Source organism: Anolis sagrei, chromosome 3 (assembly GCF_037176765.1).
Source record: "Anolis sagrei isolate rAnoSag1 chromosome 3, rAnoSag1.mat, whole genome shotgun sequence".
NCBI lineage: Eukaryota > Metazoa > Chordata > Lepidosauria > Squamata > Dactyloidae > Anolis > Anolis sagrei.
Genome location: NC_090023.1, coordinates 207,241,773 through 207,261,801, shown reverse-complemented (window position 1 = coordinate 207,261,801; position 20,029 = coordinate 207,241,773). Strand labels below are relative to the sequence as shown.

At 37.4% G+C, this 20,029-nt stretch overlaps 1 protein-coding gene across 1 annotated transcript in view; it reads right to left on the bottom strand.

Annotated features, from left to right (window-relative positions):
• NRAP (nebulin related anchoring protein) overlaps positions 1–20,029 on the bottom strand; it is an 81,883-nt gene that overhangs the window by 41,783 nt on the left and 20,071 nt on the right. The window contains exons 7-20 of the mRNA XM_060768441.2: positions 19,677–19,781; positions 19,469–19,576; positions 18,151–18,243; positions 17,906–18,010; positions 16,960–17,076; positions 12,122–12,226; positions 11,122–11,226; positions 9,980–10,084; positions 5,661–5,759; positions 5,438–5,542; positions 4,597–4,704; positions 3,716–3,817; positions 2,392–2,589; positions 1,874–1,978 (exon numbers count right to left, since the gene is read on the bottom strand). Of these exons, the coding sequence (XP_060624424.2) occupies positions 1,874–1,978; positions 2,392–2,589; positions 3,716–3,817; positions 4,597–4,704; positions 5,438–5,542; positions 5,661–5,759; positions 9,980–10,084; positions 11,122–11,226; positions 12,122–12,226; positions 16,960–17,076; positions 17,906–18,010; positions 18,151–18,243; positions 19,469–19,576; positions 19,677–19,781 (1,560 nt within the window). The remainder of the gene's footprint in view (positions 1–1,873; positions 1,979–2,391; positions 2,590–3,715; positions 3,818–4,596; positions 4,705–5,437; positions 5,543–5,660; positions 5,760–9,979; positions 10,085–11,121; positions 11,227–12,121; positions 12,227–16,959; positions 17,077–17,905; positions 18,011–18,150; positions 18,244–19,468; positions 19,577–19,676; positions 19,782–20,029) is intronic.

The following is a 20,029-nucleotide window of genomic DNA, read 5'->3' as shown; positions in this document are numbered from 1 at the left end:
CAGAAATCCCAGCTAGTTTACCAGCTGTTAGGATCTGGGAGTTGAAGGCCAAAACATCTGGAAACCTACTGGGCTAGAGATATAAAATCTCTGCTTTCCCAAGCTAGGATCCAAATTAAAACTACCATATTTCTTCAGTTATAAGATGGCACTGATTGTAAGATGCACCCTAATTTCAGTACCACCACCAAAAATGAAAATGCATAAGACACCCTCAATGGTTAGAGATGTTTATATAGGAAAGAAAGTGTGTCTTAGAATTGAAGACATACATTAATTCCCCTGAACTTTACCCTTATGCAGTGGTTCCCAACCTTTTTTTGACCAGGGACCACTTTGACTAGGGAACACTCTCCAACATGAGTACCAAAAGGGTTATGAATCAATTTTTGGTCAACTTTAGATTCGGTTTGAGGTGCTGATTCAGAAAATTGCATTGGATAGACCACATCAGTTCTAGTTTCTGATACAGAACATATGCCATAGTCAGCAACAGGGAAGGAGAGGCAGGCAGCAAGAAATAAAAAATAAAATAAAATAAAATGCATAAAGAGGAAGGAGGCCCACGGACCAGATCTTTGTCCTTGAAGCCTACTGGTGGTCCATGGGCCACAGATTAAGAACCACTGCTCTAACGCAAGACAAAAAAGATGTGTAGTTGCTAGTTAAATGTTAAAATATTGTCTATTTTGATCCTGAATGTAACAAAACAACAAAGAAAGATGCCAATAGTACATTTGAAATGCTAAACCCTCTCCAATACCTGACCTGTATAAAGTTTTCAATACACAAAAAACAGCCCTCAAAAAGTTAAGGATATGCATTTCTTTACAATATCTGTGGAAAATGCTCAACATAGCTTAATAGTAGGAGCTGTTTCTGAACAAGGCCTTCTCTTGCTCTCGTGGCTGTCAAAAACACTATAAGAAAAAAAAGGATATCACAGCTTTTTCACTGCAAAGTCTGTGGATAAAGAAAAGGCAAAGTCTTTTATGTACTTTACTTGATACCCTTGTGCTAACAACTGCTCAATCGAACCCAGCAATCAACGCCACGGTATGTATTTGTATGTACGCTTCTATGTGGGATTTCTGCTGGGAAAGATTCTATTTTGGAGTTGAATTGATAGGCAAACGTAGCCCCTCTCACCCTGTGACTTTCTCAGCTGCAGACAAGGCTGAGATTTATTTATTTTTTATTAGAGTGCATCACACTTCAAAGAGATGCTTATTGTTCTGCATGCAAGACCTGGAGGAGAGGGAAGCATATTAGGAACACGTTGTTTTTAAAGATTACGTACAGCCCAATGTGAAATTTACAATGAGAACACAAAATGCCAGCTCCCGGTTGGAAATAAAAGCATCCAAGGTATGTGTTAGTCTTCAACTGATATACCTTTTCCATAGTTCTGAAATAAAGAATCATTTCAGCCAATCATCACTGTATTCAGTATTTCTGGCAGTGAGCATTTATGTGGCAAACCCCAGCAGTAGATGTCATTTCCTTTCCTTGAAAGGTATTAGATCTGAGCAATGATTTTTTTTCTTGTCTTTTCTTCAGTGTAAAAAATGTAGCCTGATGTCAGGATTCTACCCCATTATACTATAATCACTGCTAACTTTAAATGATCTTAACTAGCTATTGTTCACACTAGGAGTTTTTATGAAAGTCTTATATTATTTTCCTACTAATTTCCAGGAGGTTTTTTTCCACACAAGCTTGTACAACTTGGGATCCAACTAGTCAATACAACGCAACAGGATATAAGGCATTCCCCCAGGACACCGTACTGCTAGCCTTTTCTATGGTCTTTGTCTTCCATAAAGATCCAGACAGACTTGATCACTTTAGAGAACAAAATTGAGAAACTGACCTCACTAACAAGTTCTCCTGCTTTCTTCGCTTGCTCAATATTGAGACTTCCATCTGCTATCCATCCAACTCCCTTCATCCAGGTAAGATCTGTCTTGTACTGAAGCTGAAGGAAAAAAGGAAAGTGTGTAACTTCCTAGACTTAAAAAAAATGGATAGATTAAGAAACATACAGATAGAGTTAGTAGTATCTCCAAAATAAATGCAAATTTGCCAAATGAGAGTGGCAATAGTAAGTGGTACCATTTAATATTGCATACAATTTTCTTTAGTAACTGTCCTAAAGCTTTGATGGAAATGTTTATTTTTTACTTCAGCATCTTTCCACTAAAAGTATTTTCACTTAAACATAATTTAAAATGAAATAAATTCTGAGTTATAAAAATATTTGGATTAATGAATACATCATAGAGTTTGGTTACAATATAGCACTGGTGAAATATTCAACAAATTTTCTTAACATTCCCACACTCATCTGCATTATGTAATGAAAAAAAAATACCATAGGTAGGTTCCTACCTCACTCTGTAGCCCATAAGCCTTTTTGGCCCACTGTGTCTTTAGGTCTTCTGGAACCACTGTATACTCATGGAATTTCTTCCTATAGTCAAGGTCACTAGCTAAAGCCTGGGCCTTCTTGGCATGTTGAATGTTGACCATATCCATTGGTAAGTAAAAATGAGATTTGTTCTTCTCAAAGTCCTTTTTGTATGCAATCTAAATAATAAAACATTGCATTCAACGCAATATGAAAGAGTATGCATAAAATACCAGAACTACATTTAGAACTACATTTCCTTTGTTAATAAATGACAAGTCACTTTTGTATAAGTTCTCCTTCCCAGTCTCCTTTCACTGTCATTTTCCATTTAACTGCCTAGTCTTTTAGCAAATTAACATTGGAAGAATGGTGATAGAGGGCTACACCAAGTCATATCTACAGGAAGCCCCCAGTGGCACAGCAGGTTAAATCGCTAAGCTGCTGAATTTGCTGACTAAAAGGTCAGTGATTTGAATCCAAGGAGTAGGGTGAGCTCCCACTGTTAGCCTGGCTTCTGCCATCCTAGCAGTTCGAAAAGATGCAAATGTGAATAGATCAATAGGTACCACTACGGCAAGAAGTTAATGGCACTCCATGAAGTCATGCCAACCATATGACCTTGGGGGTGCCTACGGACAATGCCAACTCTTCAGCTTAGAAATGGAGATGAGCACCACCCCCCAGAATCGGACACGACTAGACTTAATGTCAAGGGGAAATCTTTACCTTTACCTATCTACAGTAAACAATGTCAAAAGAATGGGATCCTAGTGTGGTCTATCCTATTGTAGCTCTGTGTAACTGCTTACAACAGGCAAGTTTAATAGCAGCTACTTACGGAATACCCAACAACTCAAGTGAGAGTAGCAAAACAGAAAGAAAACGAGGAACAGAAAACGCAATAGAACTAGCCCCGAGTCAACAATACAGCATAAGGGTTCTAAACAACTGAAAATTATTATCTATTTACTTTATTTATACCCCACCTTTCTCCCCAAGGGGACTCAAGGTCATTAACAGCAACACAATTCGATCAATTTAAAACAAAGCAAATAAAAAATTAAAAAACAATTAAACAGTACTATGTTTTTAAGGTTTAAAATATAGTCAAAATACAATAGAAACCATTAAAATGCATTTTAAAACACACAATTACCCCATCCCCACAAAAGAAATCCACCCATATCTTCCCCAGCAACATGCCCCTTATCCTTCAAAGTATTGACCTGTTTGCAGAAGGCCAGCAGAAATGTACGATTTTAAAAACAATGTTTTTTAAAAAGATAATTAGGAATAATTTACCTCACTATTCATTTTAGCTACTTGCAAAGAATGCAGAAGTCTTGAATCCTTGTTTGCAAGTGCTTTGCCTTTTGTTTTCTCGTATTCTTCTTTGTATTTAATCTTTAAAGAACAAAATATTTAATAGTTATTCAAAGTAAAGATAAAACAGTTATAGTATGAGAACACCAATGTGAAGGCTGATATAGTGAACATTTTGAGTTCTCACCTATATGCTTTGCAGCATCTACGCATTAAACCTCTCATTCACTCTTAGTAAAGTCAAATGATTCCATAAAATTCTTGATTAACTAAAAAAGTTTTTTTCTCCTTGAAAATTGTCTTTCTACAAGAACCAACTTCTTTATGACATTCTTAATGACATTGGCCACCTATTTAAATTTGCTTTTATGTTTTCTGTTCAACAATCCACTTTTGTGTATATTTTGAACTATGACAATAAATTCATAATAACTCACAAAGAGACATTAAAGATGACAATAAAATAGTACATTCTTCAGCAACTGAAAGAACGATAAATTAACCTGTTATTGACAAAGTGTCTTTTGAACAAATGTAGCTGAAATAAAATGGTGGGATTATATGTTTTTAAAATACTGTGAAATTGATGGAAAAACATGGAATTCTATTGACCATTAAGATTTGACCTATTTTAATCAGCATTCTGAATTTTTCATTGAAATAATATGTTCCAAATACCAAGGTTAGTCAGAAGTTTAAAAAATGTGAGCACATCTCTCCAAGAGTTTATCACACATGCTGACAGATAATATTTAAATGAAATCTGCAATTTAAAACCCCCAAGGCAACATGTTTTCATTCCTCTGTATTATTGTTGACTTCTTTTAGTAGAACGTCCTAGATAAATAAGCATAACCTACATCACTGGCAAGATCCCTTGAAGCTTTGGCAGCCAGCAATGACATGGAATCCAACTTCATTTCAAAGCCACGGCCCTTGCTTTTCTGCCATCCTTCTTTGTACTTAATCTGTGGGGAAATACAGTAATATATGAATAGCATTAATAGAGATAAGCAAGAAAAAGTAAACTATAACATAAGTAAGTGTAGTATATAATACTATGCTGCGACAGCTACAGATTAAATACTTGAAAGTAGAGTATCAAAAACTAAAATGCAGGAAGTGGTTTCTAAAGCATCCGCAAAAATAAGATGCCACAAATGTAATGACAGCCTGCCCTCCCTCCAATTTAGAGCAGTTCTCAATGTGTCATGAAACATAGGAACCAACTAACAATAAAGCAGAACAATGGTAAAAGCAAACATTCAACTAATGGTTGAATGTATCAACATATTGACTGATGATTGCTTTAATTGAGTGGTCATCTTTGGGGACATCACATGATTAAAGTGATGCTACGTGTCTTTTTCGGGTACTCAAGTTAAAACAATTAAAAAATATAATTTAGGTAAGTTGAAAAGAGGTTGTTACTGATGTGCATTTGGGTGTAGAACATGTTTGCTACCATTAATCCAAATGAAATGCTGTATCTACACCTAAAACAATTGTACAGGAAAATGATCTAATGTTTTCTAACATATTTAATATTCATTATTGTTAACACTTCATCAACAAAGTTAGCCTATGCATATTTATTGGGAAGCAAATCCCACTGCATTCAGTGAACTCTAGTCCCAGGTAAATGTCTGCAGATGGCTACCTATAATACACAAATGTGCATCCTGGGACTATTTTTCTTACCTCACTGTATAATTCTGCATTGGCTTTGGCTTTGACTAACTGTGGTACATCCTGTGGCAAAGTATAGTGCGTTTTGGTCTTTTCATATTGGGCCCGATAGTTCAGCTGCCAAAGAACAAAAAACACATTCAATATATCTAATAGTGAAGTAAAAGAAGACTACTAAGTATTGAACACTTTAATTGTGGCAGTATGAGTACTGATCAGTGGCAACAAGACTTACATCACTGAGTTGCTGTGCACTGATTTTTGCTTGAATGATCTGAGGTGTGGTAGTAACTGAACTGTACTTAAGCTTGTCTATACTTTGCCGATAGTTTACCTACATTAAAAAGAAACACAACACATTATAAAAGCACAACTCAATGTTGTCATTAATATCTTTATATATATATTGTTATTGAGAACATTCAAAGTAATTAACTAGAAAAATAAACTGAATGGCTTTAATGTCAATAAGAATGTTTTAAAAAATGTATACTCTTCCATATTCCTTCTCCCTCGTTAGCTTTTACTTTCAAACACTTTAACTGGGAGAGTAGTTAGTTATCAACTCTGTTAAAGGGTTTAAATGTAAGAAATAAAAAGAAAACAATGAAATAGAAGTTAAGTATGCTGAGTGTCGCGAAAAATATTAATAAGCCAAAAATCTTATTTCAAAGCCAGTGACTGATAAGGTCAGAGCCTACTAACTTGCTTCTATATGAAGGAAGGAGCAACAAACCTAAACTACAGAAAGCAAGATGTTAAATCCACATTATGCAAGATAAAATGTTCACATTATGCACATTATTTAAGATAATGTGAGTCTTTTCCTTTAAGCCCATTTCTCTGAAAGACCTCCATGTCACTCTACAGGATACAATTATTATTCTCGGCAGGACTTAATTAATATTCAATCTAGTTAATTACCTTCTTGCTAAATGCTACCGCTAAAAGCAGTTCATTTAGAGAGTTTTTGTTCTGAGGGAAGGCAGCTATGGCAGCCAAACAGTATCTGATTGGCATAAGTTATCAATATAATTGAAACATTTCACTCACTGCATTCATTCAGCTCCTAGCAGTAGATGGTTTGGGGATGCTAAAGGAAGTTGTGTGTCTGTGCGTATTTTATGTTGCATCTACACTGCCACAAAATGTGCAGCCAAGCTAATGCATTTTGGCCCAGGGTAAACCTTTTGCTCCAGTGTATCCCCGGGTTAAAAAACACCAACAAGGATTCAGATCTTCCAAGAAGATCCAAAGATTTGTGGATGCCATCTGCAATCTTAGATGGCATCCCCACAACCATCTTGTGCACCCCAGGCTCAGACTGTCTGAAGAGGTGAGATGCCAGTGCCTTCCTGCCCCACATCCCCAATTCCTGCAAGAAAAGACAAAAAAGTGTGCCTTATCATTCCTCCAGGATCCATTCTTCCCCACTCTTGTGTAAGTCGGAAGCAATGGACATTTGGAGGAGGTCTGTCACTTTCTAATATGACAGAATGGACCCTGCAGGAATGGTAACATATACTTTTCTGCCTTTTCCCGCCGAAGGGGAGAGCAGGAAGGGTGGGAATGTCGGCCCATGGCCAGCCATGCTGAACCAGCATTGGTATGCCTGGGCTGTGTGAACTGCCCCCTGACACTGAGGTAGCATAGGGCAACCATGTGTGGTCACAATGCGGCTGTGTAGAAATAGCCTTTGTGAAACTCCAGATTTGGCTTTTAGAATGGTGATGTCCCATGGCTGCTTGAAGGTCCAGAGATTTATCTTTTAAAAAAAGTGATATGTAGAAGCCAGCCTCAGCTAAAAAATAATAGGACAATGCTTTCTGTTCCAAAGCACCATCCTAAAATTTCTTGTTGTGATTACTTTAGCATGCTCTTATAGTCACTCTTTCTAAAAAGTGATTTTCCAAGATCTTGACTGAGAAACTACAGAATGGCATAAACAGATTCTTTTCGTTCTTTTGTTTTCTTTTTAGGAAAAGGAACTGTGCTAGGCATCATTACAGCAAGAAGATATTGTGGGGTAAGGAAGCCCAAAGATCAGGAGCCACCAGTTGTGGAAGCCAAATGCTACCTCAACCTATGGAATCTAGTTGTGATTAAAGGGGGAGGGGCATCACTTTTGTTCAGAGCTGTCCCCCAAAATTCCTTCTTCTATACTACTCTGCTCCTTTAAATGCAATTTCATGCTTTACATCTCCTCATTTATTCTCTCAGATTTTTTCACTAAATGGCCCTATTCTACAGTCTGATAAAGCCTTGTGGGATTAAAATTATACACTTCCTTTCTTATTATATCTCATCGCAATTAGATCATTTAAGCACCCAAAACACCTTGTTCCTTGAATTATATTTAATCTTGATTGCAGAGATGTTACTACTTTAAAAAGAGAGAATTATATGAAAGCCCTGAGAAAGACACTATCAACTGGTGCTAGAATACATGTTTTGTATGTATATGTTTCCATTCCTAACATCTCCTAATAGGGCACTAAAATTCTGGAAAGCTGCTATCAATCATGGTAGATAAGTAGTTCTAACCTTCTTTCTTTAAACCAGAGTTTCTCAAACTGTGCTCCTCCAAATGTTTTGGACTTCAGCTCCCACAATTCCCAACAGATGGGAAGATGGCTGGGATTTCTAGAAGCTGATGTCCAAAACACCTGGAGGAGCACAGTTTGAGAAACGTTGTTCTAAACACAGTTGTATTACAACTTACACCATCCCTGGACAATGTTGTCAATCATCCTGAATGATGAGCGTTCTTATAAAATACTATCCAGAGATCCATGATTGGAGAAGGCTTGTGAAGACAATATTGATGCCACAGAAATCATGGGGGACCATGTTTTACCATGTTCTCCCCAGCTATTGGCAGTTTTATTTTAAAGGCATTAAGACCTCCAAGATCCCAAATGGTGCCAATGCAGCCCCTGAAGCCCTGACAGTTATCTATCCCTGTATTAAATAATTTAGATCTTTCCATTGTGCATCCATGATCACCATGTTTGAGGTGATTGCATAATTCCACTTTGAATAATATAGGACATTTTTGGTTGTACAATCATTCTTTCTCTTCAAAGATTCTTGAAACTATTTTTGTGAAGGGATAGGAAATATTTAGAGACAAACTAGATGTTTAGGGAAATGTATGTTCTGAGCAATTAGCACTTTCTTTCCTTCAGGCAAGGGGAGCTATGAGCCTCAGCATCCACGCCTGTCTTTAACTTCCAATGATCAATCACACACACACACAAAACTCAACCCCACATTGAATGCAAGTGAGGAAAAGCATGCTTTTTATATGGGTTGCTGTGAGTTTTTCAGGCTGTATGGCCATGTCCCATCAGCATTACCTCCTGATGTTTCACCTGCATCTGTGAAATGTCAGGAGGCCCCAGTGGCACAATGGGTTAAACCCTTGTGCCGTCAGGACTGAAGACTGGCAGGTTGGAGATTCGAATCCAGGGAGAGCGCGGATGAGCTCCCTCTGTTGGCTCCAGCTCCCCATGCGGGGACATGAGAGAAGCCTCCCACAAGGATGGTAAACATCAAAACATTTTTGCATCTCCTAAGCAATGTCCTTGCAGATGGCCAATTCTGTCACATCAGAAGCGACTTGCAGTTTCTCAAGTCACTCCGGTCACAAAAAAAACCCTGCATTTGTGGCTTGTAACTTCACAGAGCCTTTGAAAACCCAGTGTTTCTGGCCATGAAAGCCTTCAACAACATGCTTTTTATCATTTGAGGAGGTACAGCAAATGCTAAGGCTACTAAATTGGCTAAGGCCAAGAATTTAGAAGAGCATAGTTTGTTTGGTTTTGCTAATGGCTGGTACCGCATACATTATTTTCACCTCACCATTGACCATGGCCACAGACTGCACAATCCTATATCCAGAATGGTCATATAATTTCTAGGGCTCTGGAATGTTTTGCATTTTCAATAGAACATAGATCCTAAGATTCCAGTACCAGGACATGATTTGGGGCAACTTTTCTAAAACTAAGCAGGCCTGACTCTGGTCAATACCTGGACAGAAGTTTGAATCTTATGTATAGAGCCCTCAATTTCATCATAGGAGAAAAGTAAGTTATAAATGTAATATATAAATAAGCTATTCAGTGTACGCAACATCCATTTAATCCATTCAAAATCAATGTAACTCATAGAATCATAGAATCATAGAGTTGGAAGAGACTTCATGGGTCATCTAGTCCAACCCTCTGCCAAGAAGCAGGAACTCTTGCCATGTAGATATGCCCCTAAAGGACAGTTGTCGCGATGACTTTTGGATTGCAACCAAAGAGATCAGGACAGGGTTGGCATCAATAAATCTAATTACAGCAAGTTCCATATCTCATTTCAACTCCCCTGAGAATTCACCAGCCTACCAGCTGGAAAACAGCTTTTCCTCTCTCTTTTGGGGGCTATGCTTGTCACTGCAATTAAATTTTTACCATGAATCATACTCCATGCAGGCCATGAATCATATTCCCTCTTACTGGGAGCCATGCAAGCAACGGGGTGAGAATTCAGAAGGCTATTTACATCTTTCAAAGGGACCAGTTTCCTTGTTGTTTGATATGAAGGAGTGAGGGTAGCTGGGTAATTGTAGTCAACGTCGTCGTGTGTATAATCAGATTTATAGGCTATCTGGAACACAAGAAGAACAAAAAGAATCAACTTTTTTATAAGCTGTCATTTGTTTTGAATAATTATCAGATGAGAAAAAAAACAAAAAAAGCCCAGTAATATTAATATTAAACACAAGCAACAAAGTAAATTTAGTGTTGTCAATGCCAAGGAGAAAGAAATTATTTGCATAGTTTAACTGCTAATTGATTCTTTTTTCGGCTTTACAATTAATCCACTGCCAACTGTAGAAGCATTAGCTTAACTTCCACCTGTGACATATCCCTTTTATCTTCTTGCTTAGTTTCTGAGCTTCTTATAGATTTGTAAATAATGCACTTCAAGACATGATATGGAATGAAAAGGAATCTTAGTAAACCCAGTAAAAGTTAAACCATGTTTAGTTCTTGAAATCATCCTTGCATAAATGTCCCTAGCCTTAAAAAAATCTATTTTCTGACCTTATCTTCTCCTTGTAGAAAGAGGATAGTTGTTTTCCCAACACCACCAAAAATAGATACAATCAACTCAATAACCAAGGCCAAGAGTTGTTCCCACAGTAGTGTTTATTGATTGGTTAGTGATTACAGTCAGCCTTCTACATTTTCAGACTTAAGTTTTGTTTATTCACAGATTTGATTAAGATGTTTATCTAAGAATCTCTAGGTCCTTCAGGGTGACTCTGTGGTCAACTTCTACCAGTTTTTAAAAAAGGGTTTTGTTTTTTTTAAAAAATGAAAGGTTTCCCCACTTTTGTGGGGGGTCCTGTGTTCCTAATTCCCATGAAAGTGGGAGGTCAACTGTACATCCAAATGGGAAAGGTACCTACTACAAAGATCACAAGTCACAAACAACAGTACTCATTATGCTGTCAGATTGTACACTTATTAAAAGCTCTTCATCAATATTTTTGTTTCTATGTTGTTCAAAATGTTTCCAAAATGGACTTTGTTTTATTTTTCCCCACTGATGTATGTCCTTCATTTCATACTACAGAGAAAAGATATCATACCAGTATGATCAAAGCATTTACGACAATATAAGTTCAAACAACTTACATTGCTGGCCAAACTCCCAACCTTCATGGCATGCAGTGTTCGTCTGTCCATGCCAACTCCTTCATAATGACCTTTCTGGTTCTGGTAGTGTTCTCTGTATTTCAGCTGCATACAAGAAGAAAATTTAAAAAGAGAGAGAAAAGGCAGCCTGTCAAGCATGAACTCTGTCTGTCTGTGTGTGTGTGTCTACACACACATATACATACATACTGGAATGTGTGAGCAGGATCTAAAATGGCAATACATAGCACCTTAGAATTACAAGGTCTGCATATATATTCTTATTTAAAGATAATAGGCACCATTTTCATTTTATTTTAATGCCACAGTAGTAGAAATGTCAATGCTCTTGCATTTTTGAACAACAACAAAAATACTGTGGAAAACAAAGCAATACTACAAGACATTTTATACAGAATAGTTATGATAAACTCAATATGTCTTTTGAAAATATTTTAGCTTTTCTTTCCCCAGTACAAAATGTCTATACTTGAGATGTTTAGTTTCATATTTAATTCTCAAAATACATTGGTTTTAGAAGGTAAGATTTTCTAAACTGCATTCAACAAAGACCAGTGTAGCTATTGTGACACCTTCTGTTCATAAAAATGGGAGTTTGAATTAAAATGCAGCAATATAACCACTGTATAACAAAATGTTATTCCTATGCCTACATTTATAAGCAGACGCTTTGGTCTACATCCTGCTCTATAAGGTTACCTTATAGAAGAGGCCATTGAGCAACAATAAACGCAAGAGATAAATTAAATGAGAGATGAGACAATTATTTTTAACAATTAACAGGCATTGTTTGATTGGATTAGCAATGAATTATATGTAATCTCCTTCTCCTGAAAAGATTTTTATATTCCAACTCCCAGTGCTGCTTTTCACCCAGGCTTCCTGCTCTTATCTGGAATTCACATATGTACAAACTGTGATTCCAGCAGAGACTAAGTTAAGCTTTCAGAGAACTGCAAGTAAACAGTTATGGACTTACATCACTGGTGTATTTTGAGATCTTGCTCACATTCCTGAACTGTGGGGTCTCACAGTAGTTAATACTGTGCCCTTTGCTGTTCTCCAGATCCTTCTTATATTCCACCTTAAAAATTGGAATTTACAACAGCAAGAAGTAAATATATATTCATTAACTGCACTAACAGCAAGCAAAAACAGAAACAGAATGCTGTGTATTATGAAACTAAATATTGCCATGTAGCAAAGCAAAGACAGCAAATATAGGCTATGTTTGGATGTAAAGGATAAACTAGAATGGTTGAGATTACTGGTTTGTTTTTTTTAATTTATTGTAATTTTAAAATCATTTGTTCTCCTATTTCCCAGAAAAGGAATTCTAGAAGGAAAACAAATGAGATGAGCAAAATTTATAACTATATTAAAAACCCAAATGAACAATGAATAACTGTGTAAAAATGACCATAAGGACAAGAAAGCAAACACAACCAAGAGCTATTTAATTTTTAAAACCCTTTCCTCTTTGAGTAGCAGCATTTTTGCACATCATTTAAAATAAAGACCTGACAATTCTAGGCTAACACAAAAAGAGCTCTGCATCACACCATGTAACTAACTCCATAACCTTTTGAAGAAAGTGTAGTGCCCCAGATGATGTGTGTGTGAAAGAACATACATAAGACAAAAATCCTTATACTTAATAAGCAATACACTTTTGAATATTGCCCAATCATCTAAACTAGGCTTGTGCAATCCAGGTAAACTTTGACCCAGTTTGGTGTCCCAGCTTTTGATGGCGGCCCCAATCCATTTTTTCAGCCTCCTGAAGGAGGACAGATATATGTTTTCACTCTGGGGTGCTGAAAGATCTGTTTTCTATCAGCCCATTGGGGGGGGGGCTTCCCAGGCTCCCCTTCCCATAATTTTAGGTATTCAAGTTGTTTCTACTCTAGAGGAGAAGTGCTTGGATGCAGACAGGTGCACATTCTTTCTCTCCCAGGCCTGCATGTCACAAGGTATTAAAAGGAGGCAAGTTCTTAAAGCTGTTCCTTACTCTAGAGGAGAGGTGCTTGCCTGCAAGTAGGTGCATGCTTTAAGGAGGCTTCTACCTGTTTCTACTCTAGAGGAGAGGCACTTGGCTATAGGCAGGCACGTGCACTTTAAAGAGGCTTCTTGTTCTTAAAGCTATCTACTCCAGAGGAGAGGTGCTGCAGGCAGACACACACGTGTTTTCTTTCCTGGGCCTGCTCTATGCCAGTAACCATGCACTCTTTCCAAGGCATTAGAAGGAGGCTTCCCACTACCAGGTAAGAAAGAGCGATGACTGTGCCACTAGAATTGTTTTTGCTAGAGAACCACCCATACAGGAATGGGTGGAAAAAATCAGAGAAATAAAGGAAATGGATGAATTGACTTTTTTGTTGAAGAAAAATATAGGTATGATACTAAGAAGAACGAATTGGGATAATCTCCATGAATATCTGGACAATTTGGGAAAATAAGAAAAAAGAGAGACAATTTCTTTTTGAACTTATTTTATATTTTTGAATAATAAGAAGATATGATCCAAGAAGATGGAATGGAAGTCATTTTTTTTGTTTTTCTTTTTTGTGTGTGTATTTTTGTAGAATTTCTTTTTAGGGGTTATTTGGGATTTTAGTACACTTTTTTGTTTCTTCTTTTTTTCTTTTTTTCTTCATTTCCTCACTTTCCTATACTTTATTGTTCTCACTCTTTCATTGTAATCTATATAAAAATTAATAAAATTCTAATTAAAAAAAAAGAAAGAGCGATGACTGGAAGAGGAGGGTTAACTGGTAGTCGTTTTCAGTGAATGAGGGTTTTCTTTTTGTTTGCTAGGGTGTTAATAAAAAGATTAAACTCTGATGCCAAAAAGCAGAGGAGGAGCCAAGATTGACTCCCATTTGCTTTTGTGTCGGGCGGGGTTTTTTTGTACTGGGCAGCCCTTACCATTACAAGCTCCTGAAGTACCGAAAGTACCAAAGGAAATGGAAAAAACAAATTCTGCACACAAGTTTAATCCCAACGGACTCTTTCTGGCACTGAGGGGCAAAAGTAACTGTAAACTAGTGAGAAAGCAAACATCCCAGTAGCACTGTTCCCCTTTTAAAATCACAGGGACCAGCTCTGATTTGTTAGAGAAATTGTACACTAGCAGTCCAATTTGAACATAATCCTCACTTTCTGAATACTTTAGCTGCTTCTGCTTGCTGCATTATCAAAGCAGGGAAAATATGTAATGTGCACAAGAGTTTTGGTGACGGAGTTCTCGGATAACTACCATAATTGACTTTATTGTGAAGTTTTAATATGACCAGTTTGGGTTGGATACTGACTTACTTTTGCCTAGATTAAATGTCTAGGAATTTAAGCCAGTCATCACAACAAGTCTGGATCAAACTATCGGTTGCTCAATGTTCAGAATTAAAGTTACTCTAGATATCATCTGTGCAGTAAATATATTGGGTGCATTTCACTGAGAGTTAGACAAGCCTAAGTGTATTGAAAAAAATGCAACATAATTCTACAATACCATATCTACTTCACTGAAGCATAAACCCTGCTGAATTCAGTAGGATTATTTTTGACTGAATATGGATAGTAATTCATTTTAATTCTAGTTAGTTTCAAATTATGAGATTTTCCCCTTAGGTTTGTCTGACACATCAAAGACGCTGTCCCATCAAATTTTACCAGAAGCCAAATTCAAGGTGAATACAGAATCTAAGGACAAAACACCAAAGACATTTCAAAAGAAAATATCTGATAAAACAACTTCCCAGGGCTTTGAGAAGATGTGTGCAGAGATCATGTATTGCTAAGCTTCCCATCAAATGTATATTTTCTGAAATTGTATAGCTGAAAAGATGGACATGGTCACTAGAACTCGAAAATAATTTATGAATAAATTATTTCCCTGACAAGTGAGATGTAACTATTATGACTGTAGGGACAATAACACACCTTTTCTGGTCTATCTATAACTTTTTTTATCTAATTTGATAGTTAAGGGGTTACTGTTCCATTAAATAGAAGAAGAGAAATACCACATGACACATGTGTTGATTTGTGCCTCATTCTGTTGCCTTGTGCTTCACTGTTGGTGCTGAGGGAAGAAGGTGGTGGCCTTCTCGGTGGTGGCCCCTCGGCTATGGAATGCCCTACCTATAGACATCAGACAGGCTCCTTCACTGCTGGCGTTTCGGAAGAAGGTTAAAACCTGGCTCTACGAGCAAGCGTTTGGCTAAACAGTGCAACTGAACACAGGAAGACAGTAAAATTGAACATAGGAATGGCACAAGGATTATGAGAATGGATTTTGCTCTGTTATCGAGGCGTCATGAATTGATAATAACTGTTGTTTTTGCTATTGTGTACAATGTGTTTTAACTGTTTATTGTTGTGATAACCTGTATTGTGTAAACCGCATTGAGTCGCCTAATTAGGCTGAAAAACGCGGTATAGAAATAAAGCAAATAAATAAATAAATAAATAAATAAATAAATAAGAACAAGTGCCATGAGAGAACAATGTGCTTTGGAGCACAACTGACCAGTTTGAGGGTTCCAGATCTTTTTTTTAACAGTACCTACAGTGTCAACCAAAAGTTGCTCCTGGCTGTGCGGGCAACATCATGGACTTCCAGTCAGCAAAGCAGGGTATAACAGGCTCTAATTCTGACCAATTTATTGTTCACATAACTTGATGGCACCATTCCCTTTTCTCTGCACTTTGCAGCATAGGGAAACAAATGGATCAAAGCCAAATACCAGTGTAGCAGCCTGGGACAGAGCTCCAGAGAGTTCCCAGTCATTGTTGACCAGGGAGAAGGAGACGCTTGGCCTGACCGGAATGTTTAGACGCCATGCCCGTGTCTCAGGGGCAGAACATCTGAACAGTTTCATGAAATCTTGTGTTGGTGTGAAAGAGAAATGCACCAGCCCTGGATTTTGTCCATGTAGATGAGCCCTAAGAAAGGATCTAGTCTGGCCCTAGATTTCTTGGTCCATGTAGATGTGTCCTAAGATTTAGAATCTTTTAAGAAACTATATTCCTGGGGCGGGGGGGGGGGGGGGGGAGAGAGAAGGTTACTGTTGTCTCAAATTGCTGTTTCTTAAGCGATTCTAAATTTTAGGGTTAATCTACATGGACACTGAAATCCATGGTTGGGCTGGAGCTAAATTCAATTTTAGTTCCAAACTAGAATAATATACCATAACGAATACAACATAGACCACTGTTGTCTAACAAGTCCATAAACTCGATTCAACCCATAACTGAAATCACCTTTTTAAAGCAATGGTCTAGTTCAGATGGTTTCGGTATTCCAATTGTCATACTAAAGCAGTTTTCAAGCTCAGATCTCCAACAAACCACTGCTGCCATATATTTGTGTCAAAGGTACTACACCACTCACTGTAATGTATATTCATTTTATCATTAAAGGCCTATCTGCAACACAGGTGTGTGAATCTTGTGGCTCTACAGATGTTGTTGGACTCCAGTATCTTCAAGCCTTTTGTGACTTATGGCAACCCTAAGGTGAACTATGCCATAGTTTCTTGGGTTTCTTGACAAGATGCAATCAGAAGCGGTTTACCATATAGTTTACCATTAGTATATTAGCTAGGGCTGCTGGAATATGCAGTCCAGTTATAGAGATGCAGAGTTCCTAGTCCCTTAATGATTAAAAACCCAAAAGTACTTTTTGTTAATGGCATATAAGAGAGAGAACTCCTTAAAGCATTTTATGGAGAACATTGCAGAGATGTGTTAAAATAGTTAAAAATAAATAACTTTTCAAAACATCTCAAAGCTCATAATATTTGACTTTCTTACCTCACTATATAGCTTATTCACATCCTGAGCTTGTTTAAGAACCAAGTTTTCTTGGGCTGAGAGAGAATGGTAGTGGGCTGCTCCTTTCATCTGTGAAAAGTCTTTTTTGTATTTTATCTGAAAAGGAAAGGAAAGGGTCAGAATACCGCTGAGGAGCTACTGGGTAACTATCTTTCCCTTTTCTTGACTGCTTGTCAAAGATCAGTGCAACCAGAGCTTAGAGAAGTTACCTGCATGCTGGCTAAGGGATTTGGGGAATTTACTATTACATGTCTGGTCAGAGTTAGGTGTTTAGATATTTGAAAACACTACCCTCCCAGAATACGGAGACATTTATCAAGACATGCCATAAACAATAATTAAACTTTTTGAAGAGCTATAGCAAAGGTGCAAAAGTTACTCTGGTGTCCCATGAGCAAATCAGGTGGATTTTTTTTTACTTTAGTAAAGAACTACTCTTTCAAAGTTCTCACAGCTTTCATAATAGTTTTGTGGCACTGGGTGAAAGCTGTTGCTTTAAACTCTTGTGAAAATAGACATTACTTTTATGATTGTTTGTATCCTGGTCATTATTGAAATGATTCTTCTTTTACAGGTTTTGATAGATAAATAAAATGACAAAGATCTTGTTTTACAAACTTTCCAGGAAAAATCCCACTTAACAAACTAATTTGTCAGAATTCTGACAAACCCCCTGCCCCAAAACCACATACCTAACAGCAGTTCCATATGTGGAGTATTCTTAAAATAGCATTGTCGGTAAACAGTTATATTTGGCAACCGTGGATGTGTCACAAGGACAACTCAAAGCCCTTAGAGCCTCACTCTTTTTATAGGCTACTTTTAGTGGTTCAAAGAACATGACACAGAAGAACCCTTCTAGACATCACTAAGCAATTTCTTGCATCTGGTCCATGATGACTGATGCCTCTTGTTTCATACTTACATCACTCGCCAGGTCATTTGCCTTCTTTGCATTTAGATATGCTGGTGTGATCATAGCAGGGAAGCTTCCTTTTCCTCTGTGCTCTTCATAGTCATCCATATAACCCTGGAAAATATTCAATATTCATTGACAGGGAGTTCTGTTCTGCAAGAAGAACTTTACTCGTGGTATTTATTAGGCAAGCCATTGGGTTTTGAGGTTCTTGGGATGAGAATGTATAGGAATCCATATATGTTGTTTCTTACCTGACCAAACTCATCTATATTTTGTTTTGAAGCACTAATAGACTGACTTGCTTTCCCCTTCATCTCCTTTTCATATCTTTGATGATACTTAACCTGAAACCAAAGAAGCAAAATGACATGTTTATCCAAGATCATAGAGATCTAAGATTACAAGGATGATACTTGTGAAGTTTCGACACCAGTAGATCATTCTCCACATAATTTGTCCAAAGTAATAAGATTAATTTCAAAACCAGGGAGAGATATCTGAGAAATGAAGCTAAGGTAGAGTCAGTCCTACTATTACGGAGAATAAGAAATCAAAGTCAAGCAGCAGATACTGAGAGAAAAAGTGACATTCTACACACACACACACACACACACTAATAGAAGTGACATACTACACATTCATTAGCAACTACAGTTGTGTATGCACACAATATCTCCTGAAATCATTAAACCATTGCTTTAAGTATGCCATCACTCAGTGATTTTAAAGAGACTATGTCCTATCCAGTTGGATATTATCTGTTGAATAGGGTGTCACAGTGGCCTTGGTAAGGAATGCAACTCCCAACTATGGGTGTCTTTAAAGGTGATCAACAGTAATAATTTTTAGGTCCAGAAGCAAACCGATAACAATTCTACAAACCTACTTCTGTCAAAATATATACGAGGCATGGGATACCAGCAAAAATAATGATTTCCACCTGCTTCGAACCACAGGATCACCAACAATTGTCATTTCAGTGTGTTTGCTCTCCTCTTATTTCTAAACATGTATTTTTGCATATAAGTAGTAATCTTCATCTGATGAAGAATGGAAAGAAGGAGGCTTTACCTCTCTCGGAGGCAGAGAGTTCCACTGCTGAACAGCTCTCACAGTTAGAAAGTTCTTCCTCATGTTCAGATGGAATTTCCTTTCCTGTAGTATGAAGCCATTTTTCCGCATCCTAGTCTCCAGGGCAGCAGAAAACAAGCTTGCTCCCTCCTCCCTATGACTTCCCCTCACATATTTATACATGGCCATCATGTCTCCTCTCAGCCTACACTTCTGAAGGCTAAACATGCCCAGCTCTCTAAGCTGCTCCTCATAGGGCTTGTTCTCCAGATCCTTGATTGTTTTAGTCGCCCTCCTCTGGACACATTCCAGCTTCAGTGAAATGTTGTCTGATAATGTGGCTTATTTCAAGTGGTGTCACTTTTTGTAGTATTCCAAATTCTAAAACAACCCACAGAACACATTATCACCCGTTCTTAATTTTGCACAAAACCGGCCATAATTTGCTTCAGTTTATGATAATACAAAAATAAAACATTCTTTAAAATCAAAACTTACATCACTTGCTAGTTCATTGGCTCGTTTAGCAATCTGGTATGCTGGTGTGATCAAAGCAGGGAAGCTGCCTTTCCCTCTGTGTTGTTCATACTCTTCTGTGTATTTTAACTGGGGAAGGGTGAATCAAGAAAATTCAAATCACATAGACAGTCATTCTGAGAAGGAAAGGTAAGTGGATATGCAATCTATGTTTTTCTATTCTACTTACATCACTCATGAGTTGCCCTCCAAACTTAGCATGAAGTATATCTGGAGTATCTACAACACTAGTAAATTTGGAAACACGGTCTTCATGCCCTCGTTTATACTCCACCTAGGGAAAGGAATGGAGACAAATAATATTTTTAAATTATTAAGATTTAGAATAAGTAAGAAAATAAGTGTTTCTTCTCTATGTAGGTAAAGAATACTTCCAATTTTATTGTACTGGTGAGCAAAGCTATTTTGAGAAAGAGGTCATTTTTCAGATCCGAGGACTTTTCATGAAAAACCACATATACAAGAACATTTTTGTGTACACCTTCACAATATGTTGTGCAGAACATGCTGCTTCCTGGGATT